This window comes from Anopheles arabiensis, chromosome 2, assembly GCF_016920715.1.
Source record: "Anopheles arabiensis isolate DONGOLA chromosome 2, AaraD3, whole genome shotgun sequence".
In the NCBI taxonomy this organism is placed as follows: Eukaryota; Metazoa; Arthropoda; class Insecta; order Diptera; family Culicidae; genus Anopheles; species Anopheles arabiensis.
In genome coordinates this window covers 102,158,291-102,177,062 of record NC_053517.1, presented here as the reverse complement: position 1 = coordinate 102,177,062, position 18,772 = coordinate 102,158,291, and the positions used below count along the sequence as shown (strand labels likewise).

The 18,772-nt window shown below is 48.7% G+C and overlaps 2 protein-coding genes across 10 annotated transcripts in view; both read left to right on the top strand.

Annotated features, from left to right (window-relative positions):
* The first annotated feature begins 2,244 nt into the window (after nucleotides 1-2,244).
* On the top strand, nucleotides 2,245-8,508 carry LOC120894819 (ubiquitin-protein ligase E3B). 3 transcript variants are annotated; one of them, XM_040297654.1, is made up of 8 exons: nucleotides 2,245-2,466; nucleotides 2,917-3,149; nucleotides 3,216-4,537; nucleotides 4,615-4,786; nucleotides 5,744-6,745; nucleotides 6,811-6,940; nucleotides 7,009-7,173; nucleotides 7,241-8,508. In XM_040297654.1, exons 2-8 carry the CDS (start codon nucleotides 2,977-2,979, stop codon nucleotides 7,523-7,525), a joined length of 3,249 nt encoding a protein of 1,082 aa, XP_040153588.1. In that variant the 5' UTR covers nucleotides 2,245-2,466; nucleotides 2,917-2,976; the 3' UTR covers nucleotides 7,526-8,508. The 3 variants fall into 3 exon arrangements, with proteins under 3 accessions (XP_040153588.1, XP_040153589.1, XP_040153590.1); XM_040297655.1 differs by having other exon boundaries at nucleotides 2,245-2,535; XM_040297656.1 differs by lacking the exon at nucleotides 2,245-2,466 and adding an exon at nucleotides 2,545-2,834.
* Nucleotides 8,509-9,024: 516 nt separating this feature from the next.
* LOC120900015 (serine/threonine-protein kinase NLK) overlaps nucleotides 9,025-18,772 on the top strand; it is a 76,821-nt gene continuing 67,073 nt past the window's right edge. For 3 of the 7 annotated variants that reach the window (XM_040306523.1, XM_040306489.1, XM_040306540.1), the window contains exons 1-2: nucleotides 9,025-9,325; nucleotides 11,479-12,297. In XM_040306523.1, the coding sequence (XP_040162457.1) occupies nucleotides 12,098-12,297 (200 nt within the window). In that variant the 5' untranslated portion in view covers nucleotides 9,025-9,325; nucleotides 11,479-12,097. Of the gene's footprint in view, nucleotides 9,388-11,478; nucleotides 12,298-18,772 lie in introns of all 7 variants that reach the window. The other 4 variants (XM_040306515.1, XM_040306532.1, XM_040306505.1 and 1 more) reach the window with 4 other exon arrangements.

The window sequence follows — 18,772 nt, the reverse complement described above, 5'->3', positions numbered from 1 at the left end:
GGCCGCAGCGGGCAACATCGCGTTTGCGTTTGTGTGACACTGAAATTGTTCTCTCCCTCAGGCGGACATCTTTTCTCTCCCATCCAAATGTTTCTTCAGGAGAAATGTAACCATTTGGTACGTTCTGCAATTTCACCCGGAAGGCATGAGCTGCTGCTCCGAAAAAGGGACTCCCGTGGCCTGCTGCTCTTTGTGCGCTTGTTAGAATTGTCACCAGAGCAGAAGGTTTGGCAATTTTGCGCCCGAATGCGCATTGGCGCATCCACTACGCAAACACACCGCCTTCCATGGCCTCCTATGCTGCTAATGAGCTTTCCATGCAAGCCCATATGTTCATCGCATTCTTCCGCTTCGGTGGCTCTCTTTGTTGCCGGACCGAACTGCCCTTGTCTCGAGGTACAACATTCCAAGCGATCTGCAAAAAAAAAAATGTCCCATAAAGGACACTCAGTGGCCGGGGTTAGTGGATTATCTCCTTTCGGTGTTGAGTGTGTCCGCGGGCCGGCAGAGACAACAAACCCGGATGCGGTTCGATGCACCCAAAAAAAGGACGATGAAATTGTTTCACCTAAAACATGCACACTGTAGTCCTATTCCGGCATCGGTGTCGCATCGGTGAGGAAAGACAAGATTAGGGCTTATGCTGTTTACGGGGACACAGGGGACACACACACCCAACGGAGGACTGCAATCACGCATGAGTGAACGATCTTCGGCTGCTTGGGCATATCATTAACGCACAAAACACAGTCACAGGGACAGTCAGTCAGTCCGCTTTTGGTTTTGTCTAATCGCATACGGGAGAACGGGAGCTTCCACTGTTCGAGACTTGTAACAGACAGCAGCAGATAATGAGCGGAGAATTTAGTAATTAGAAATGAAAACATGTCTCGCTTCCACAGTGAAGATCGTCCCCGTAGATCGCCCGAAGGACACAGGCACAAGCGATCCAATGAGCGACAGCGGCGGCGAGTACGAAAAGGATCATGCGGATGCCACCTAGTAATCCACCTACCCACTGTTTGCTGACAGGTTTCCGATGGGAACCTTCGAACACGGGCAGCGAAATGGTGTGTGTGTGTGTGTGTACGTTTGGTCGCGATTTTCGGTAAAGCCGTCCCAAAAAAGGATTACACTTGAGTCGGAACAATGCGAACTGGTTCAGTTTCGAGTGGTGAGCGGGGTCTTCTTCTTCTGACACAGTGCATCTTACCTGTGAGGTAACAATGGGTGGAGCTGGAGGGATGGATTGATCCAGTTGGACAAAACAAACTGATGTGCCCCCAAACAAATGTGCCATTGAGAGGGTTGTTTTGTTCGATAATTCCGGTTTTGAGTGCTGAGTTTTACAGCAAAGCGGGGCTATTGTGTATTTGTTAAGGGTATTGGAAGAGGGTTGAGCCTTTAGGACTCTTGCCGTTTTGAATTTAAAGTATGCTTTTTAGTGTGACTTATACTTGTTAAACGAGAATGAGAATGCTAGTTTTTGGTGTTACAGTTCAAACGGAGAGCAAATAAAAGCCAACTTGCTCGTTTGGTGGTTAACTAATTTATTAAAAAAGAAGGTATAGCCTACTATGCCTAGGAAGCGACATTCTGCTAAGACAAAACCACTGTTTGGTAGTCATAGCCTACTACATTTGATAATCAAACTGGTACAATAGTTCAGATGTGTGCCATATGGCCTTATCATTGCGTATTAGTAGAAAAACAAAATAACCAGAATCTCCGTTCTTTAATTCTTTTGCTTAAGATTTGAACTGGTCAACTACTTACTAAACCCAGGAATTGAGAGCCATTTGAAAGAACTGATCAGTGATGTACTAAAATTGAAATTAGAATTTGCATACACGACTTGCCTTTCACGTGTTCGATGTTCAAAACTTCATAATAATCCATTTTCCACACAATTATAACCAAAATAAAATGCCTCGATCCCTTGTGCGACCGTTTGTCATGATCAACTGCCATTTCAAATCCTATTTGCTAACTGTAGCTAGGGGTAGGAATGTGACGTTTATGAATAATAGGACAAATTATGTGAGCACTTTTATAAATCACTTATCCTTTTGACAAGCTTGTTATATTATCAGATTTTAAAAAAAATTAAAAAGAAAACAGAAAAATTAACTTTTATCTCAATTTAAGGCTTTGTTATTCTATTTTCATTCCCATAATTTATCGATTTCAAGCACTGTTGACCGCGTCTTGTCTCACTGTGCGTGACGAGCAATTTGACAGCGAAAAACAACGGAGAGCAGACAGAGTAAAAAAAAAACAACAATCACAACAGCTGAGGGACGGAAAATTTGCTACCTCCTTGTGTGTTTTTCTTGAATTGTGACGCAAAAAACGAAAGCAAAGCAAAAGCGTCCACTGTTTCCCTGTTGCTTTCCTCGCTTCCCCAGTGGGCCAGTGGGCATAAGTTTTCCGCGGGGCGAATTACATCATGCAGCAGCGATAAAGGTACGTTTCCCTCGCTCTAGCCTCCAGTGTGTGCCAGCATCATAGCAGGCAAAGGGTGCTGTGTTGTTGGTAATGTATATACGCGGGGCGCATCGAATTTCGGGATGTTGATAAGAAACTAGCCCTCGGAGCAGTCGGGTGAAAGGGTGAACGGCGGAAGAAGCAGACAGTGCCTGAGTCACCCGAGGAACGGGACAGTACAGTACGGAAGAGGAGAACTTTCAAAGCCATCGGAATGGGTGTACTTTATACGCTGCAGCAAGTTGTTGTTGTGTTGCATCGTGTCGAGACGTGCCGAGATAGAGTCCCCCAACCTCCCCGACAGCTTCCCGACACGTCCGACCTCACCCGTCAGACGTCATCGCGGGGTGGGTCAATTAGCAGCGCACTGTGTTTTTATTAGCCTTTTTTTCTCCTTTCTCTCCACACCCCTTTTTTCTCGGGTCGTAGTGTGCGGTGAAACGGAAACTTCGCATAGCAACTGCAACAACAACAACAACAGCAACAGTCATGTTTGGGCGTACCGAAACGAACAAGGACAGTTTCCTCGTCCAAACGAAGGCAGCGCGTGAAGAGCGGGCCCATGAGCGGGCCCAGGAAGAGCGGCGGGACCGTTCGATACTGCTGCTGCAGCGCACCATCCGCGGCTGGCTGGCACGCACCAAGTTTCGGCAAAGAATTCTGTAAGTATTCCACATTGTGGTTTTGTTGAAGATCGTGTTTTATTAACATTGCTCTCCATTTTCCAGCAATGAATTTGACGAACTGCTTCCACCGGTCACCAGCGTCGGCAAACCGATCGAGCTGAAACCGAGCCTGACAGTGTACGGTGCCGCCAGCCACTTCCTGCTCCAGTGGAAGGCGGAAACGAGCGCACCGGAATCGGCCCCGCACCGGGAGCGGCTGGAGCGCCTGTGCCGCTATCTGGTCGCCAGCCTCGACTCGGACTCGCCCAAAACCAGCTACATCGGGGTGGCGTTCAACAAGGAGCTCAGTCTGGCCTGGATACGGCACATCAAGAAGCTGCTCTACCGTTGCTGCACCGCGATCGAGCTGCTCAAGCCGGAGGTGCACAGCGACAGCATCACGTTGGCCTTATACCTGCACACGCTCGTTGCGTTCACGTCCATCAACAGCTGGGCCCTGCTGCGGAACAAAGCGCTGGCCGGGCTGAAGCCCGGCATGACGCAGCTGTGCGCGAACGTGATGGGCGACCTGGTGCAGAAAGGGTTCTACCTAACGCTGCGCAACGTGCTGGTGAAGGGCACCTGCCGGCCGGTGGTGAATTTGAAGCCCATCTCGCTGACCGCACTGGTGACGCTTGCCCTGCGACCGCTCGTATCGTCCGGTTTCAGCGAGAACCTGCTCAGCCAGTTCCTCGTGCAGATTCTGTCCGTCCCGGGGATGATGATGCAGCTGGAACAGTACACGCCGGAGTGTCTGGTGAGCGTGCAGTCGCACGGGACGCTCGAAAAGACGCTCGATCTGCTGAGCGGCGAACAGTCGACCAAGTTTGTGGTGGCCAGCCTGCAGAACAGCAATCTGCTCGCACTGCTCGCGAACATTGTGCATCTGTACTATCTGGAGGCGCCGGAAAATGCGGCCAAGCTGGCGTACCCGGCCTTCACGTTTGTGGTGACGCAGCTGCTGAACGGGATACTGAACAGTCTTAGCCAGGCGGGCGGTGCCTTCACGCAGTGGCACGAGCTGCTTGGGTGGTTCTCGCCCGGGAAGGATCGGCTGCAGCACGAAAACTTGCCGCTGATCAAGAAACAGATCCATCTGCTGTGGAACCATCGCATCGTGAAGCTGCTGCTGGGGGACAATTTGAAGGAGCTGGCGGTTGGGTACGAGACGATCGACTATCCGATCCCGAGCGGTAACAGTACGGGGAATCTGTTGAAGCGGGCGCTAACGTTCGAGCGCAGTTCGATGAAGGGCCAGCCGAACAAGGCGGGCAAGATGTACCGGAAGCTCGGTTGCGCGGAGGTTTCGCGTGTGGCGCTGACCTGCTCAATGTACCATGCGGCGCTGAGCGCGCTGTCGCAGCTGCGGCTGGACATTCTTTCGGGTGAGGATGCGTCGGTAAAGGCGAGAGGGGGAGGGAAGTGGACGTTTGCTAACTGTTTTTGTTTTCATTTGTCGCAGGCCTTTGCTACAATGACACCGTGCTGCACGATCTGTGGCTGCTATTGGGATCGATTGGACCGAATTGTGGACTGAAGGGGTTCATCGAGCTGCTGCAAGTTAGTCAAACGAACTATGCGCCGCCGCTGCTGCTTCTCTCCCTGTTCTGTGACTGTATGACGCACTACGTGACGTAAGTTGAACAGTTTGCCCCACTACTCCAGCGGGAGAAAGTGATGGGAGAAATGAAGTTTTCGTCGGAATCGATTCGGAAGCTCCGAAGTTTTCTGGAATCGATTCCGGATAGTAGGTCCGGGAATCAGTTTCCGGGAGTTGGTTCCAGAATCGGCTCCAGAATTGGTCCGGGAATCGGAATCAGCTCCGAAATTGGCTCCGGACCAATCAGAATCAGAATCGGCTTCAAAATCGGAGTCGGTTTCGGCATCTCCATAAGAAAACACGTTTGGCTTGAATGATGCTACATATTGATAGACTAAAAGAATCGAAATTGACCAGCAAACGATCTATTCTCATGGAGATTCCCGGACTGATCTCGCTACAGAAACTTCTTATTTAAATTCAAGAACTGTTTCCTATTCTGGAGCTAAAAGCTCCAATTCTGGAGTCAATTCTGATTCTGTTACCGGAACAAATTGCGATTCCCAGGTCGATTTCGATTCCGGAGCCGATTCCGATTCCGGAACCTATGCCGATTTCGGAACCGATTATGATTCCGTCGCCATTTCCGAAACTGATTCCGATTCCTGAGCCGATTTCGATTCTGGAGCCAATTCCATTTTTGGAACCGATTCCGGAACCGATTCCGGAGCCGATTCCAGAATCGATTCCATAGCCGCATTCAACTTCGGAATTGGCTTCGGAGTCAACTTCGGAATCGGCTCCGGAATTGCCTCCGAAATAAGCTCCGGCTCCGGAATCGGCTCCGGAATCGACTCCGGAATCGGCTCCGGAATCGGCTCCGGAATGGGCTACGGAATAGGCTCCGGAATCGACTCCGAAATAAGCTCTGGAATCGTCTTCCGAACACGACATCGGAATCGGGTAGGTCCGATTCCGAGCTCCCACCACTACACTGAAACTGTCTTTCTAATGCAATCCCTCTCTCTCTCTCTCTCTCTCTGAAATGCAGCATTTTAGACGATCTGGAAATGTACGAACAGCAAACGCCGTTCACGCTGAACGACTACATCGTGCTGTCCCACTTCCTCAACACCTTCCTGTACCGCACGATACAGGACCAGATACTGGACGCCAAGACGGCCACCAGTGCCCCACTGTTCGTCTCCATCCACACGCTGCTGCTCTGCCTGTACCGGCGTGACTGCCGGCGGCAGTTCGCACCACCCAACCACTGGCTGATCCGGGACATTCGACCGTCCCACTTTCTGGCCGACCTGGAGAAGGGCAAAAAGCACACCCAGATCTTGCTGCAAAAGATGCCCCACATCATACCGCACGAGGACCGGGTGCAGCTGTTCCGGAAGTTTGTGCAGAACGAGAAGGCGGTGCTGGGGCTGACGGAGTCGGCCTGCGCATCGCCCAGCTCCGCCCTGGTCACCGTCCATCGGGACCGCATCGTGGAGGATGGCTACCGGCAGCTGGCCGCCCTGCCACCGCACGGCCTGAAGGGGGTCATCCGGGTGCGGTTCATCAACCAGCAGGGGCTGGATGAGGCGGGCATCGATCAGGACGGTGTGTTTAAGGAGTTTCTCGAGGAAACGATCAAGCGTGTGTTTGATCCGTCGCTGAATCTGTTCAAAACGACCACGGAACAGCGGCTCTACCCTTCGCCGACGTCCCACATGCAGGAGAACCATCTGGCACTGTTCGAGTTTGTGGGGCGCATGCTCGGGAAGGCGGTGTACGAGGGCATCGTGGTGGATGTGCCGTTTGCGTCCTTCTTCCTGTCGCAGGTGCTCGGGCAGACGCAGCAGGCGCTGTACAGCTGTATGGACGAGCTGCCGTCGCTCGACAAGGAGCTGTACCGGAGCCTTACGTTCATCAAGCACTATCAGGGCGATGTGGCCGATCTCGACCTGACGTTCAGCGTGGACGAGGACGTGATGGGGAAGATAGTGACGCACGAGCTGCATCCGGGCGGGAGGGCGCGAGCGGTTAACAATGATAACAAGTAGGGTGGAAGATATTTTGCCTGTGAATGTTGTTTAACACGGGGTTTTCCCTTCTTTTTTGCAGAATTAATTACATCCACTACATGGCATACTTCCGCATGCACACGCAAATCCGCGATCAAACGGCCGCATTCATCCGCGGCTTTCGGTGCATCGTCAATCCGGACTGGTTGGCGCTGTTTTCCACCCCGGAGGTTGGCTATTTCTTAGTGCAATTATGACTTTCCAGTGGAATTAATTTTGTTTTATTTCGAATTTGTAGCTCCAACGACTTATCTCAGGCGACACATCGCCGCTGGATTTGAAGGATCTGCGAAAGCACACCCAGTATTACGGCGGATTTCACGACGGCCATCGGGTGGTCGGTTGGCTGTGGGACATTCTTGCCAAAGATTTCACCGAGGAGGAGAAAAAGCTATTCCTGAAGGTTTGTTGGGGAATCTGTGCTCCCATGAATGTGACTTTATTTACCTATTCCCCCCTGCACTTTTTAGTTTGTCACGAGCTGTTCGAAACCGCCGCTGCTGGGCTTTGCACACCTGGAGCCACCCTTTTCCATACGGTGCGTCGAGGTGGGCGACGACGAGGACATAGGCGACACGGTCGGGTCGGTCATACGGGGCTTCTTTACGATCCGCAAGAAGGATCCGCTGAACCGGCTGCCCACCTCGTCCACCTGCTTCAATCTGCTGAAGCTGCCGAACTACCAGAAGAAGAGCATGCTGCGGGACAAGCTGCGGTACGCCATATCCAGCAACACCGGGTTCGAGCTGTCGTAAGCTGTCGTGCTTCCCTGCTTCTGCTGCCCTGAAAATGGGGCGGAAGCCGGATATCCAGAATTATATATCTTATGAATGGAGGAGGAAGGGGGAACGTATATTAAATCCATTAAACTGTGATAGTAAGCGTAGGATACTACTGATACGGGCTAATCTGATCGAGGAAAAGAGAGAGAGAAAGTAAACTCAGCAAAGAATGAGTCCCCAGTGATGAGAATCTTAGCCCCGCGCACGTGTTTGGAAGGTATTTAGAGGCAAGCAAGCATTGTGCAATCCACTAAACAACAGAACAGAACAGAGATGAACACATTTTAGGTGCAACAGTATAGAAATTTCGCAAAACCAGACAGCCAGTGTGTTTTCGGTGTACCCAAATGTGTCCCGTTGATGTGTGTGTATATGTATGTGTATGTAAATCAATAGTAGCAACAGTAACGTATTGCGTTTAGTGTCTCTATGTGTAGCGAGGAAAGCATAAAAAGGAGTCAAGGAGTCAGCAGAGGTAGGCAAAAGGGAAAACCGGTCGATCAGGCACGTCAAATGTGTTTATTTTATAAAATCAGTTTATAAAACCCCGTAGGCAGCGTAAAAAAACAATTGATAATCTAATATTTATACTCTATTTGTGTAACCAAGATAAGAAACTATTTTTTGAACCTGTGTGTCTAAAAGCGAAGGGATGAGAGTTGAATGCGCGAACAGGAAGGTAGAACCGTTGTAAACGGTTACTGTATTCTGAACACACATGCACACACTTTCTAAGGTTCCCGGTTCTTTGGTGCAATAAGTTTGCCGAACGAACGCGTAGTAGTTCGCTAGGAGGGTAGGGCATTGGAAAATAGGGAAAATGTGTAAAGCACCGCAAGCCACAGACAGGCATAGAGAGAGAGAGAGCGAGTGCGGATGGATCAGATGTAACTGAAATCAATCATACATATTGGAACGTATATGGGTCCGAGTTTAAATAAATGATGTAAAACGCATGTGTGCATTTAAAAAAAGTGTGTGTTTTTTCGGTTTGATTGGTGAATTTTGAACAGGATTTATTTAAAGTTATCCGTTGAGATAACGCTTAAATAATCCTGCAGATGGCGCTGCTGTAGCTTCGTTTTCACAAACGTGTAGACAGTGCTGCAGGTCTAATCTAAATAAAATTTAATTTAAAACTAACAACAGATCGATTAATTTCAATAGAAAACAAACTCTCAAATAAATTTGCACATTTTTAAGGCTGAAATCATTATTTTATCACTAAAAATCTATAAAAAGCGAGCATTTCCCTGCAGATCACAATTTGACAGCAAATGTCACTCGAAAAGATCGAAAGAGAGAGCATCCAATTCGAACATGCACCGACTGCTCTCTTTCCCTCTACGCTTCAAGCACGTACGCACGAACGAGAGAGCAGCATGCTCGTAGCATTCCGCCTCGCTCACCCGTTCTCGGGCGCAGCTGTCAGAACTGGCTCCAACAGTGTCATCCGCACCAGAAGCGCTTCTAGTTTTTTGTATTATTGTTTCAGCACGCAAGGAGAGCGGACCTGTGTCGCTTCGTTTGGGAACATTGTAACAAACGGATCTCTAGAACGACGAACGACACAGAGACGGCCGTGCTCGTGCAACATAACACCACCCTCCTCGGTGCCTGCTGCGGCTGTCTGCACACATCCCCTCTGTCCAACTACGGCTCCGCAAGGGGCAACAACAGCACCACATCCCCGGTCCCCTAGCTGTGTGGTTGCGTTCTCGCGCGCGTGTGTGTGTGTGTGGTGAAGAATCAGTGAAACCACAAGTGCAAAAGGTGCGTAAGTGAAAATTGTCACCGTCCGGTGAAAGACACACACACATCATCAGCGACCACGGGTAGGAAAATGCACGCGTCGTAACCCAGGCAACCCATTCATCCAGGCAGGCAGTCAGCCAGCACAAGCAAGCTTTAGGGCCGGTAAAGGGAAAAGGGAGGAGGCTTTTTTTGTTGGTCGCTCCGTTCGCACACCATCCGTGTGTGCTGCGCTGCAATACCCTGGGAACGCAAGTAGGCGCATCTCCCTTGTGTTGGTGTTTGTCTGTTGTTTTTTTTTATTCATCCCGTCCCTTTCGTGTGCCCCGCGAGAGCCCTTGATGCGTGTCGGTGTCCAGGGGAAATACTGAAAAGATGGTGGTGGTGGTGATTGGTGCTGTGTTAGTGTGCGGTGGTTGTCTAGAACCCTCGTCAAAAAGGAAATCGCCCATTGCTTTTGCCAGCGGCTGTGTTCGACTTGCGCTTGTGTGCGTGTGTGTGTGTCTCTATCTACGGCTGATTGTATGTAGTGCGTACAGTGTAAACAATATCTACCGTCACGATTGAGCTTTGTGTTTCGTGCGATTTTGCTAATTACCGTGCAAATGGTAAAGGAAAGAGCAAAGAAACAGCCACCACCACCACCCGTCTAGTGGTTTTTTACGCAACGCCATCCCTCCTCCCTCTCTGCCGGCCACACTGTGTGCGTGCGTGTATGTGTGTGTGCGTTCTCTAGTGTTTTCAGGGCACAAGACGCGCTCGCTCGCTGTTGCTGCTGCTGGTGCTGCTGCTGGTGCTGCTGTCGCAAATACTTCCTCACACACTTACTATCTCGGGCGCACCGTCTCAATCGCGGTTGAAAAGTGGATCACGCGGCGGAGACTAATTCGCGACCTTCGCGAGCGCACAAAGAGGGCTGTCTGTCACGCTGCCGTCGCTGTCGCCGTCAAACAGCTGACAAAACTATCTTTTTTTCTGTTGTTTGCTGCGCGTGTAGTGCTTTCGTAATGTGTGTGTGTGTGTTTTGTACGGTGCAAGGAAAGCTTCCGGTTGCGCTAAACCAGACAGGCTGAGACGTGTGTTTGTGTGTGTGTGTTTGTGTGTGTGTTGGAAATAGAAAGAATCATCTTCTGTCAAATGCAACCATCGATTCGAAAGGGACAGCGCGTGTCCATGGTAACTGTTTGTGTGTGCGTGTGCCTTTAATTATACTGCTCCACTGTTCCTTGCAAGGGCCCGTTCCATCCAAGAACACAAGGCTGGAAGAGGAAGGAACACGCGTGTGGTGTCGTCGGTGTGTGCGCTCCCGGTAGCGGAAATTAGTTTCCTGCGCGAAGAAAAGGGGGGCACCAAACCGCCGCTCCAGTGCTCAATTACAATTACAAATAGCACGACCCAGAAGGCGATGACGATTGTGTACATTAAAACTTACCTGTGCGTTTTGTATGTACATATCTGCAATCCTCTTCATTGTCGTCATCATCATCATCGGCAGTGTATTATTGAGTTGCTTCTGCTGCTGCTGCGTGCCGATGGACTGCGGTGACTCATAACAGCACACGATTCTTGAGTGCAAAATTTCATCAGTCAATGCCATTGCGATTATTCCCTTTCTGTTCTGTGTGTAAGTGTGTGTGTGTGTGTGTGCATGCGCCCGCGTGGTAAATCATGCGTGAGCTGCCATGGTTCGCTATTGTTCCGTTCTAGTCGTGCTTCTTCACGCTTCCATTCTTTCTTAACCTTGAATCGCATACACGCACACACAAACACACGCGTGGGGGTAAACCTGCATCGCGAAATTTGTGCACAAATTCAAGGTGCGAAGCGAAAGTGCAAAGAAGAAGAAGAAGAAGAAGAAGAAGAAGAAGCAAAGAATTCCTCTGGTCCAAACATCTAAGCAACACATAAAAAACGCGTCGAAGCAAAAGTGTCCATTTTGTTGCGCTCCATTGCAACCATCGTGCGCTTCCTCATCGTTTTTTTGGGGGGAAAATTATTAAATTATTAGTGTATTAAAAGATGTTTATCTTTAAACTCGCTGTGCGTGTGTGTGTGTTTTTATCATTTCTGTGAAAAAACGCATACAAATCCTTCTGCGTAATAGATAACACACGAAAAAGCGTTTCCCAAATAAAAAAAAGTTAATCCCTTTTCCTTTTTTCTCCGAATCTTAGCAGGCAGCGTGTGTGAGTGTGTGTTGAAGAAGTGAGAAAAAGAAGGATAAAAAACGAAAACGCCAAGCAAGCAAAGCCGTTCAAGAAGCAGTAGTAGCCTGCTGCTACAACATTTCCGGAAGTGCGTGCTTGCGTGCGTGTGTGTGCGTGTGCGCGCGTGTGGTTGTGCAATTGTGTGTTTGTGTGTGAAAGAAAGTTTCCAATTGTGCGTGCCGCGTGTGTGTGGCCGCCAAGTCGCGAAAAGGGGAAAACACACAAAGGCAGCAAACCCTTTGGCGCGCCCCTCCCTCTCATTGTTATTGTTGTGTTGTGCTTAGAGTGAAAGAGAAGAGAGAGTGAGAGCGAGTGAGTTTTTCGCGCGTTCCGCATTGTGTTTTGCGCGTACATTTTCCGGGGGGTTTTCCACGGAGTCATCGCGTAGAAGCGCCGTAACAACAGCGAGTGTGTCCCTACTACCCGCCTTGTCGCGTGCTCGTGATCGCGGAAGTGTGTGTGTGCGCGAGCGCGAGTGTGTGTGAGCATCTTCTCCCCCGCCCCCCCTCCCCACAACTCATCTCCACCGGTGCGTGTAAGGCGTGGGATCGGTGGAAGGCGGCCGCGGGTTATGCGCAACGGCTGAATGGCGGCTGTCGGTGGCCCTGCCAGGCAATCACGGGGGGTCTCCATGAGTGTCTCGATGTCGCTGGTACAAGGAGGAGCTGCCGGTGCGCCGCAGGGCGCCATCCTGGCCGCGGCCGCACCCTACTTCCAGCCGCCGGCCGTCCCCCAGGATGTCCAGCCGGACCGGCCAATCGGTTACGGAGCGTTCGGTGTCGTATGGTAAGTGTGAGTGTGTGTGATGTATGGAGACGATTGATTGAAATGATCCATTTATTATGACGTTTTCTTCTTCCCCACTCTATCGTCCCTCTCCTTTATGCTGCGAATGTCCCGTTGATAACCTTCGTCCTTGGCAAACCTAATTCCGCTGCGAGTCTGTGACTAAGCTTGTTCGTCCACCTTGCACGGTTACTTCTGCTTGCTGGAAACTGATAAGGGATTAGCATTGGTGGGGCACGTTTGGCTAGTTTGTTGCTGTTTCAATGTCATGTGTGCGCCCCAGGGGTGGCGAGATTGGCAGAGCCCTAAACCTCCAATCAAGAAATCAATCTCTCTGTCTCTGTAGGTCGGAGCAATCAATCTACGTTGTGTGGTTTGCTGAGTTAAATTTTGGATGCTCCAATTCCTGGGCAAAGTCTTGGAATTGATAAGTTCGTTAGCGGTAATAATTGCACTTCACTCGTTTAATCCAACCAGCAAATGAAAGATCATTGTGGACTCGGAACATCTAGTTTGCATTTGCTATTACTGTTCAGTATATTAGGAGTAGAAATACTTCAAGAAATTTCGGAACTACCAATACCAGTATCTTGACTAGATATAGATCTAAACCGAAGCTCTGAACCTCTGTGTCATATTGATCCAAAATGTCGTCTCTTTAGACATCAAAGAAGTTAGGCAGATATTTTCTACATTATTCAAGCAAGTAGTTGTCATGCTAAATTTGTCTAGAGTTCCTCCAGTTGTCCCAACAATGATCTAATTTCAAGATCTATGTCTTATTGGAAGTTATTTCAAAGTTGTCTTTAATTCCTGATGACGCATTGCCTAGTCCCCATTAGTTGGGAAAGTCTGCTTAGGTAAATATGACAGCCTACAGCTCCAATAACTTCCACTACGGTTGCCCAGCAACTCATTCTTCTCAGCCTAGAAGAACACATTCATCCAATTGTTTGGAGGCGCATTATTGATTTATTGTTTTAATTACGCTCAGTTACGGCTCGGGTACAGAAAGTTCAAGATAAAAGTGATCAATCTGTTCCCGCCAGACTTTATCTCCTACAGCGCCGCGTCCATGACAGTCATTATACAGGGTACTGTGCGCTCTTTACTTATGACGCTATCGAATTACGCTTTTTTCTCTGTTGTCGTCTCAGAATCGGCAAACGACGCAAATGGGCGTTTGTTTGTTTTATTCCAATTTCCTGCTGAATCTAATCTTCTCCTGCGTAATGAATCTTCCCAATGCAACACGGCAGCAGCATGACGTCACCGAAATAGCCAACAGCGACCGATAAACTGTGCCAAATAGTCGACCCTTTGGGAAGATTCCCCACGGCAAGACGGTGGTGTCCCGCGCGTTGTTTAACAAATCGAGCCAGAGATGGCAGAAACAGCAAACAGACACACACACACAAAACCCCCGAGGGCAACCTTAAAAATAGCGCCGGATCGATCGATTCCTTATTGGCCTTCTGCTGCTCCTCCCCGCACCCCGGGCCTTTGCGGAAATTGTAAGGTGAAGGTTGAGCGCTTCCAGAGAGAAACGGGGAATCAGCAATCGACACACACGGTGGCTGATAACAGAGAGGTACTCATCTTATTTCCTTCGCACCGACAAACCGCTGATGTGAACGTTTTTTTTTCGGACAAAGAGCAAGACAAGACGAATCGCGCGACTGATTGAGAAATTGGGACACGGCCCCAACGACGGCCTCTTTGTGGCACAGGGCGTGGGGTACAAAGGTGTACACATTACAGCGCCCGATCGGACGTCACAGCCCGCCGAGAATGAGGTTACCTTCCAGCTGTCAGTTCACGCGCGCGCTTTATGGACGCACACATTCCCGTGTGTGTGTCGCTTTAAAAAACTAAGTGCTAAGTGGGCCTTGAAATACTTTGTGCGCTCAGAGCATCAACTGCTTCAATTCACACACGCTGCTGCGTCACAGTGGTAGTGGTAGTAACTGTCAGATGGTTGGAATTTTGGTTTGAATTCTTGATGTCATTTAAGGTCCAGCTTTGGTCCCAGCAACAAAATACCTTCCTTTTCCACACCTGTTTGAGCAAATGGTTATCGGGAATGTTCCTTCTATCGATGGGATAGTTTCACACCCATAATTAGGTAGAGAGAGAGAGGCGGAGACACACCTTGTCCATCTATTCCTAACGAGACATTTCCAAAATAGTAGAAAAGAACTGTACTTTGCGCCTTTGAAACTTTGTGCCTTAAGAATAGAACTGTGATTAAACATTGAAATGAATGTCTGAGGTGCTAAGTATAACCTAGATCGAAGTGAGAATGTTGGCCCCATTTAATACACATGCGTCCCTCCGAATCGTAAATCCTCCATCATATTTACCATCCTGACTCTGGCTGTGCTCTGGTTTGATAACGGCGACTTCAGGGTGTGGCGACTACCGAGGGTCTGGTGTTAATTAAACATATGTGCAACGGAGTTCCTGCATCTGGAGGGTGAAGCTTGCGGGGAAGAAGGTTTGTTTGATAAATGATATGTCACCGCGGCAAGATATCACCTGCGGAAGTGTCAGCGAGAGTGAAAATGAACGTTCTCAAGTGGAGAAAGAAGCAGGTAACAACTAAACTCAAAATAGACCTGCCCCGTTGGTATTGGTACCAGAGCGCACCTGACCACCCTGTTGGGAAGGGGAACTTCCCCCCTTTTCGTATGCGTCGGTGACACATCGGCGTGTTCCAGTGAAAGCTATCGCCTCCCAACATTTTATTGAACGTGCGATAATTTTTGGCAACCCTTTTTTGGCTGCCCCCAGCGCGGTCACGCCTGCCGTAACTGAAACCTCCGTCGTCCGTCCCTGTCCCTGACATGCGATGTTTATCGATAGAGGGGATAAGGGGGAAGTACAGTGTGAGTTCCGCCACTCCCCTTTGCCGTGTTCTTGTTGGTGGTGGATGCATTCCTGACACAATGTTGCCTTCTATTGAGATATTCTAAGGTACGCTCGACGCGCGAAACGTGTTTGATAACCGCAAAACGAATCAATTCGTGTGTTTGAATGTGTGTGGGGACGACAATTGGTGGTTTGTCTAATTATTCATTCCGCGTAGTTCGGAACAGGTAATTGAGATTTCTATTTCTGAGCTTAAGGAAGAGGCCTCACCCACACACACACACACACGCGCACTCGACGCCAATTCTACGGAGGAGATCACGTTTCACGTTGTTTGAATGGGGTTAGGAAGTTCCAGCGAATTAATGAGTGTTCAACGTGATCTTTGTAATATCTTACTCTCTCTCTCTGTCTTTGTTTCTGTCTTTCTCTATTCCTCATGCCACCTACAACTCCCACCTTGATTGCGCGATGATAGCAAAAAGAAAACGAACGCCACTCACAAATGAGTGAGACGACAAACGTCGTGTAATATGAATTGAGCTGCTTTGTTGTGCAGTTATCGATAACCTAGTTTCTTGCTCGCTGTGTCTCGGGGTTTTTTTTTCTGCACAAACACAAACCCTAACGAATGCTCTTCAATTGCGTAAATCATCAATATGTATAACACATGACCGGGGAGGTGCGGGAGAGACATTCTCCTTATCAGGATCTGGCGGTGGTTGTCTGTTTGCTTCCCTTCCACTCGTCTCTTTTCCTGCAACAGAGAGTGTGTGTGGTCGAATTGTTGAGCTAAAGATGGGACACTAATCATTGCGCAGAGTCACTTGCGATGATGTGATAGTTTGATCAATTATTAACCGTGGTTCGAGTAAAAGGGGGAGAGGGTCAGCAGAGTGGCAAAAATTATGTGACGAGACGAGCACACACATATAATCACCTACACCCGCAAAAGAGCTTGAGTAGAATGGCAATTGCAGTGAACACCAACCCAACACCATGAGGACTTTTCCAAGATTTGGGGGAGCGACCAAATAGTTTCAGTTGTTGCTGTGTCTTGCATGGCCCGTATGGTGTCATCGGGAGCATAGTTTGATGGATGTGTGTGCTGCGTGCGGTGAAACGCTTAGGGGTCGGTATTTTCCTCCCTCCGCCCTTTGTAACACACGCTGGGAAGGATATTTTTAGCAGTACGATACGGTACATGGTAATATGGGAAGGAATGATGTAGCCCACAGGCTGAAGAAGGGATAGGAAAGATTTGTAAAGGCACGAAGATGATGGTGTTGTGTTTAAGGAAGTTGCTGTGGTCATGTCAACCGGAAGAGAAGCGTGGTGTGTGTGAGTTTTGATAGGGGAAGAGATGAGGAGGGTGGTGTGTAGTACAATCTGGGCTTGAATATATCCCTCTGCTTTTTGTTATCTTATGTTCAGTGTTAAGAGCTAATATAGTTTCTTTTTTTCCTTAACTATGGAAGTTTTGGGCCGTGTAGTTTACCCTTGGTTATGAATAAGATAGATTCGTTGGTAACAATCACGAAGAGATGCTTTAATTTAAGAAGTCTAAAAAGCGTCAAGAAGAAAATCCTCTCTGTTGGTTTAGTTTGGATTTAGTCGCTAACCGGTCTTGTTCTGGAATTGTACGTTGCTAGCTACACTATAGGTCTGGTCTGATTGGGCTAAGTTAATTGTCAATGTAATCAAATGCATGAATCCATTTTACTTTACTGCTCAATTATTCCTCGAGAATTATTTTTAATGTATCCATTAAATACGTTATCGATGTTGTTTTTTTTTCACCTCTCTTCCAATCGAAGTCGCTCACACCCATTATAATGAAGCAATTTCAGCGATTCCTTCCTCAACCGCGTGTGTGTCATCGTGAGGGCGATCGGTATCAGCTAACAATCTCAACGCGATGCAACACACGCTTCAGGCGGGAAGAGGAAATGTGATCTGTCTATTGCGCTACCTTCTACAGACAGGCAGGAAAGGCAGCACAATTCTAGCTTCTATTTCCTCCTGCTACGATGTGGAGGGACGCTTTCGAGAGGTGCTGGTGTTGCTGGTGGTAGTAAAGAACCATTATTATTATGTGGTAGACAAACACTCGCGCACATAAATACAGCACCGCACTCTCGTGTGTGGTAAAGGTCGCCTCCCCATATGGTGGGGGCCATACGGTGGTTGAGGGTGGTGGGTGGTCTCCGTCGTCTCGGGTTGGCGTTTGTGTCAGCCACCGTCGCGTTGCGTCTCTTTAATCCTCGTCAACGTTTGCGCGTTGCGTTTCGCGCGGCGGCAGCGGATCGTCGTTACGTGACGTTTCCGAAGGCGCGTGTACCTCAACACAACGGGCCAGGCTTGCGTGAATGTATCGATAACGCACACATTTATAGAAGGTGCTGAGGAGGGGGGGGGGGATTGCGGAAGGGGGGTGAGCGTTATTTTTATCACACACGAAAGGTGCTGCTAAATGTTTGCCTCATCATCCGCTTGTCGCCCTCTCTCTCTATCTCTCTCTCTCTTTCTATACGTTACGTACACGCGTACATACACCAGTGCGTGTAGTAGTGCACCAAGAGAATGCAACGGGGTGGGTTTGTTGGCGTGGTTATTGTTTACAACTATTCCATTCTCGTGCAGCGCCAGCTGAAGAGCAAAGGCAACAGCAGCGCGTCCACGTTGGATTTGTTTTTTTTTCTTTTTTGTTTTGTTTAATTCAATTGCAACGATTTTTTATGCAATTCCCGCGCATAAATTTATTCAGCGTCTGTGGACGTGAGTGCTTGTCGTTATTCCCGATGGTTCTACGTTTTCTGAGAAGCACTGCGAAAGGTTGTGGAAAAAAATGCTCATCAATCGGGCTGGGGTGAGTGGAAGTTTTAATTGAAAGTTTCTTCTATTTTCCGACCGTAATCCACACTATTAGATGCAAAGAAGGAGGTAGGCGCACGGAGAGACGCTTTGAGCATGCAAGAAATGATTAATGTTTTAATGTGTTTCCTTGTTTCTTCCATTGTGAGCTACTGGGAGCGTGCTCGCATAAACACAGCGAGTGCATTGATATGCACGACTTGCAAAAGGTGAACATCAACGACACACGTGTAACGGGAATCGGCGAGGCATATTACAATGTAATGCGCAAGAGTTTATGTGTCTGTGTTTTGCGTGGAAATTGTGTATTTAAAGAGAATGTTGCTCAACGAACTGAAACTGTCATTTTCCACCAAAAAGAGCTTGCGCTTTAATTGCGCTTTCGGTTGCAGCGAGCGGGAACAACAAGATCATTGATCGCGAAACATTCTGAAAAGGAAGCGCATATTTCCTGCTGTCTTCTCTATCCTTTCCTCCCCTCCAAAACGTGTTATGATAAATGGGAGTTTCTGTTTGGAGAAGATAAAACGTGCTATCAAGCGAAAGACAAACACAAACGAGAGTCCAGGCTGACCGAACGACGAGCCCCCGCAAGCCAGAGACACACGAGAAAGCATAATTACAATGTGCGATTTACAAAATTGCAGCTCGGGCGTAAAGCGTCTAATTAATGCAATCGTTAATCATTTGCCCAAAGACACGTGGTGCGTTGGGGCGTACACTCGAGCGC

What these genes read in the sequence shown, in the direction of transcription:
- LOC120894819 (XM_040297654.1), top strand. Translation starts at nt 2,977, where the DNA reads ATGTTTGGGCGTACCGAAACGAACAAGGACAGTTTCCTCGTCCAAACG. An exon ending in GCGGTTAACAATGATAACAA is followed by an intron (nt 6,746 to 6,810) that starts GTAGGGTGGAAG and finishes TCTTTTTTGCAG; the next exon opens with AATTAATTACATCCACTACA. An exon ending in CGCTGTTTTCCACCCCGGAG is followed by an intron (nt 6,941 to 7,008) that starts GTTGGCTATTTC and finishes TCGAATTTGTAG; the next exon opens with CTCCAACGACTTATCTCAGG.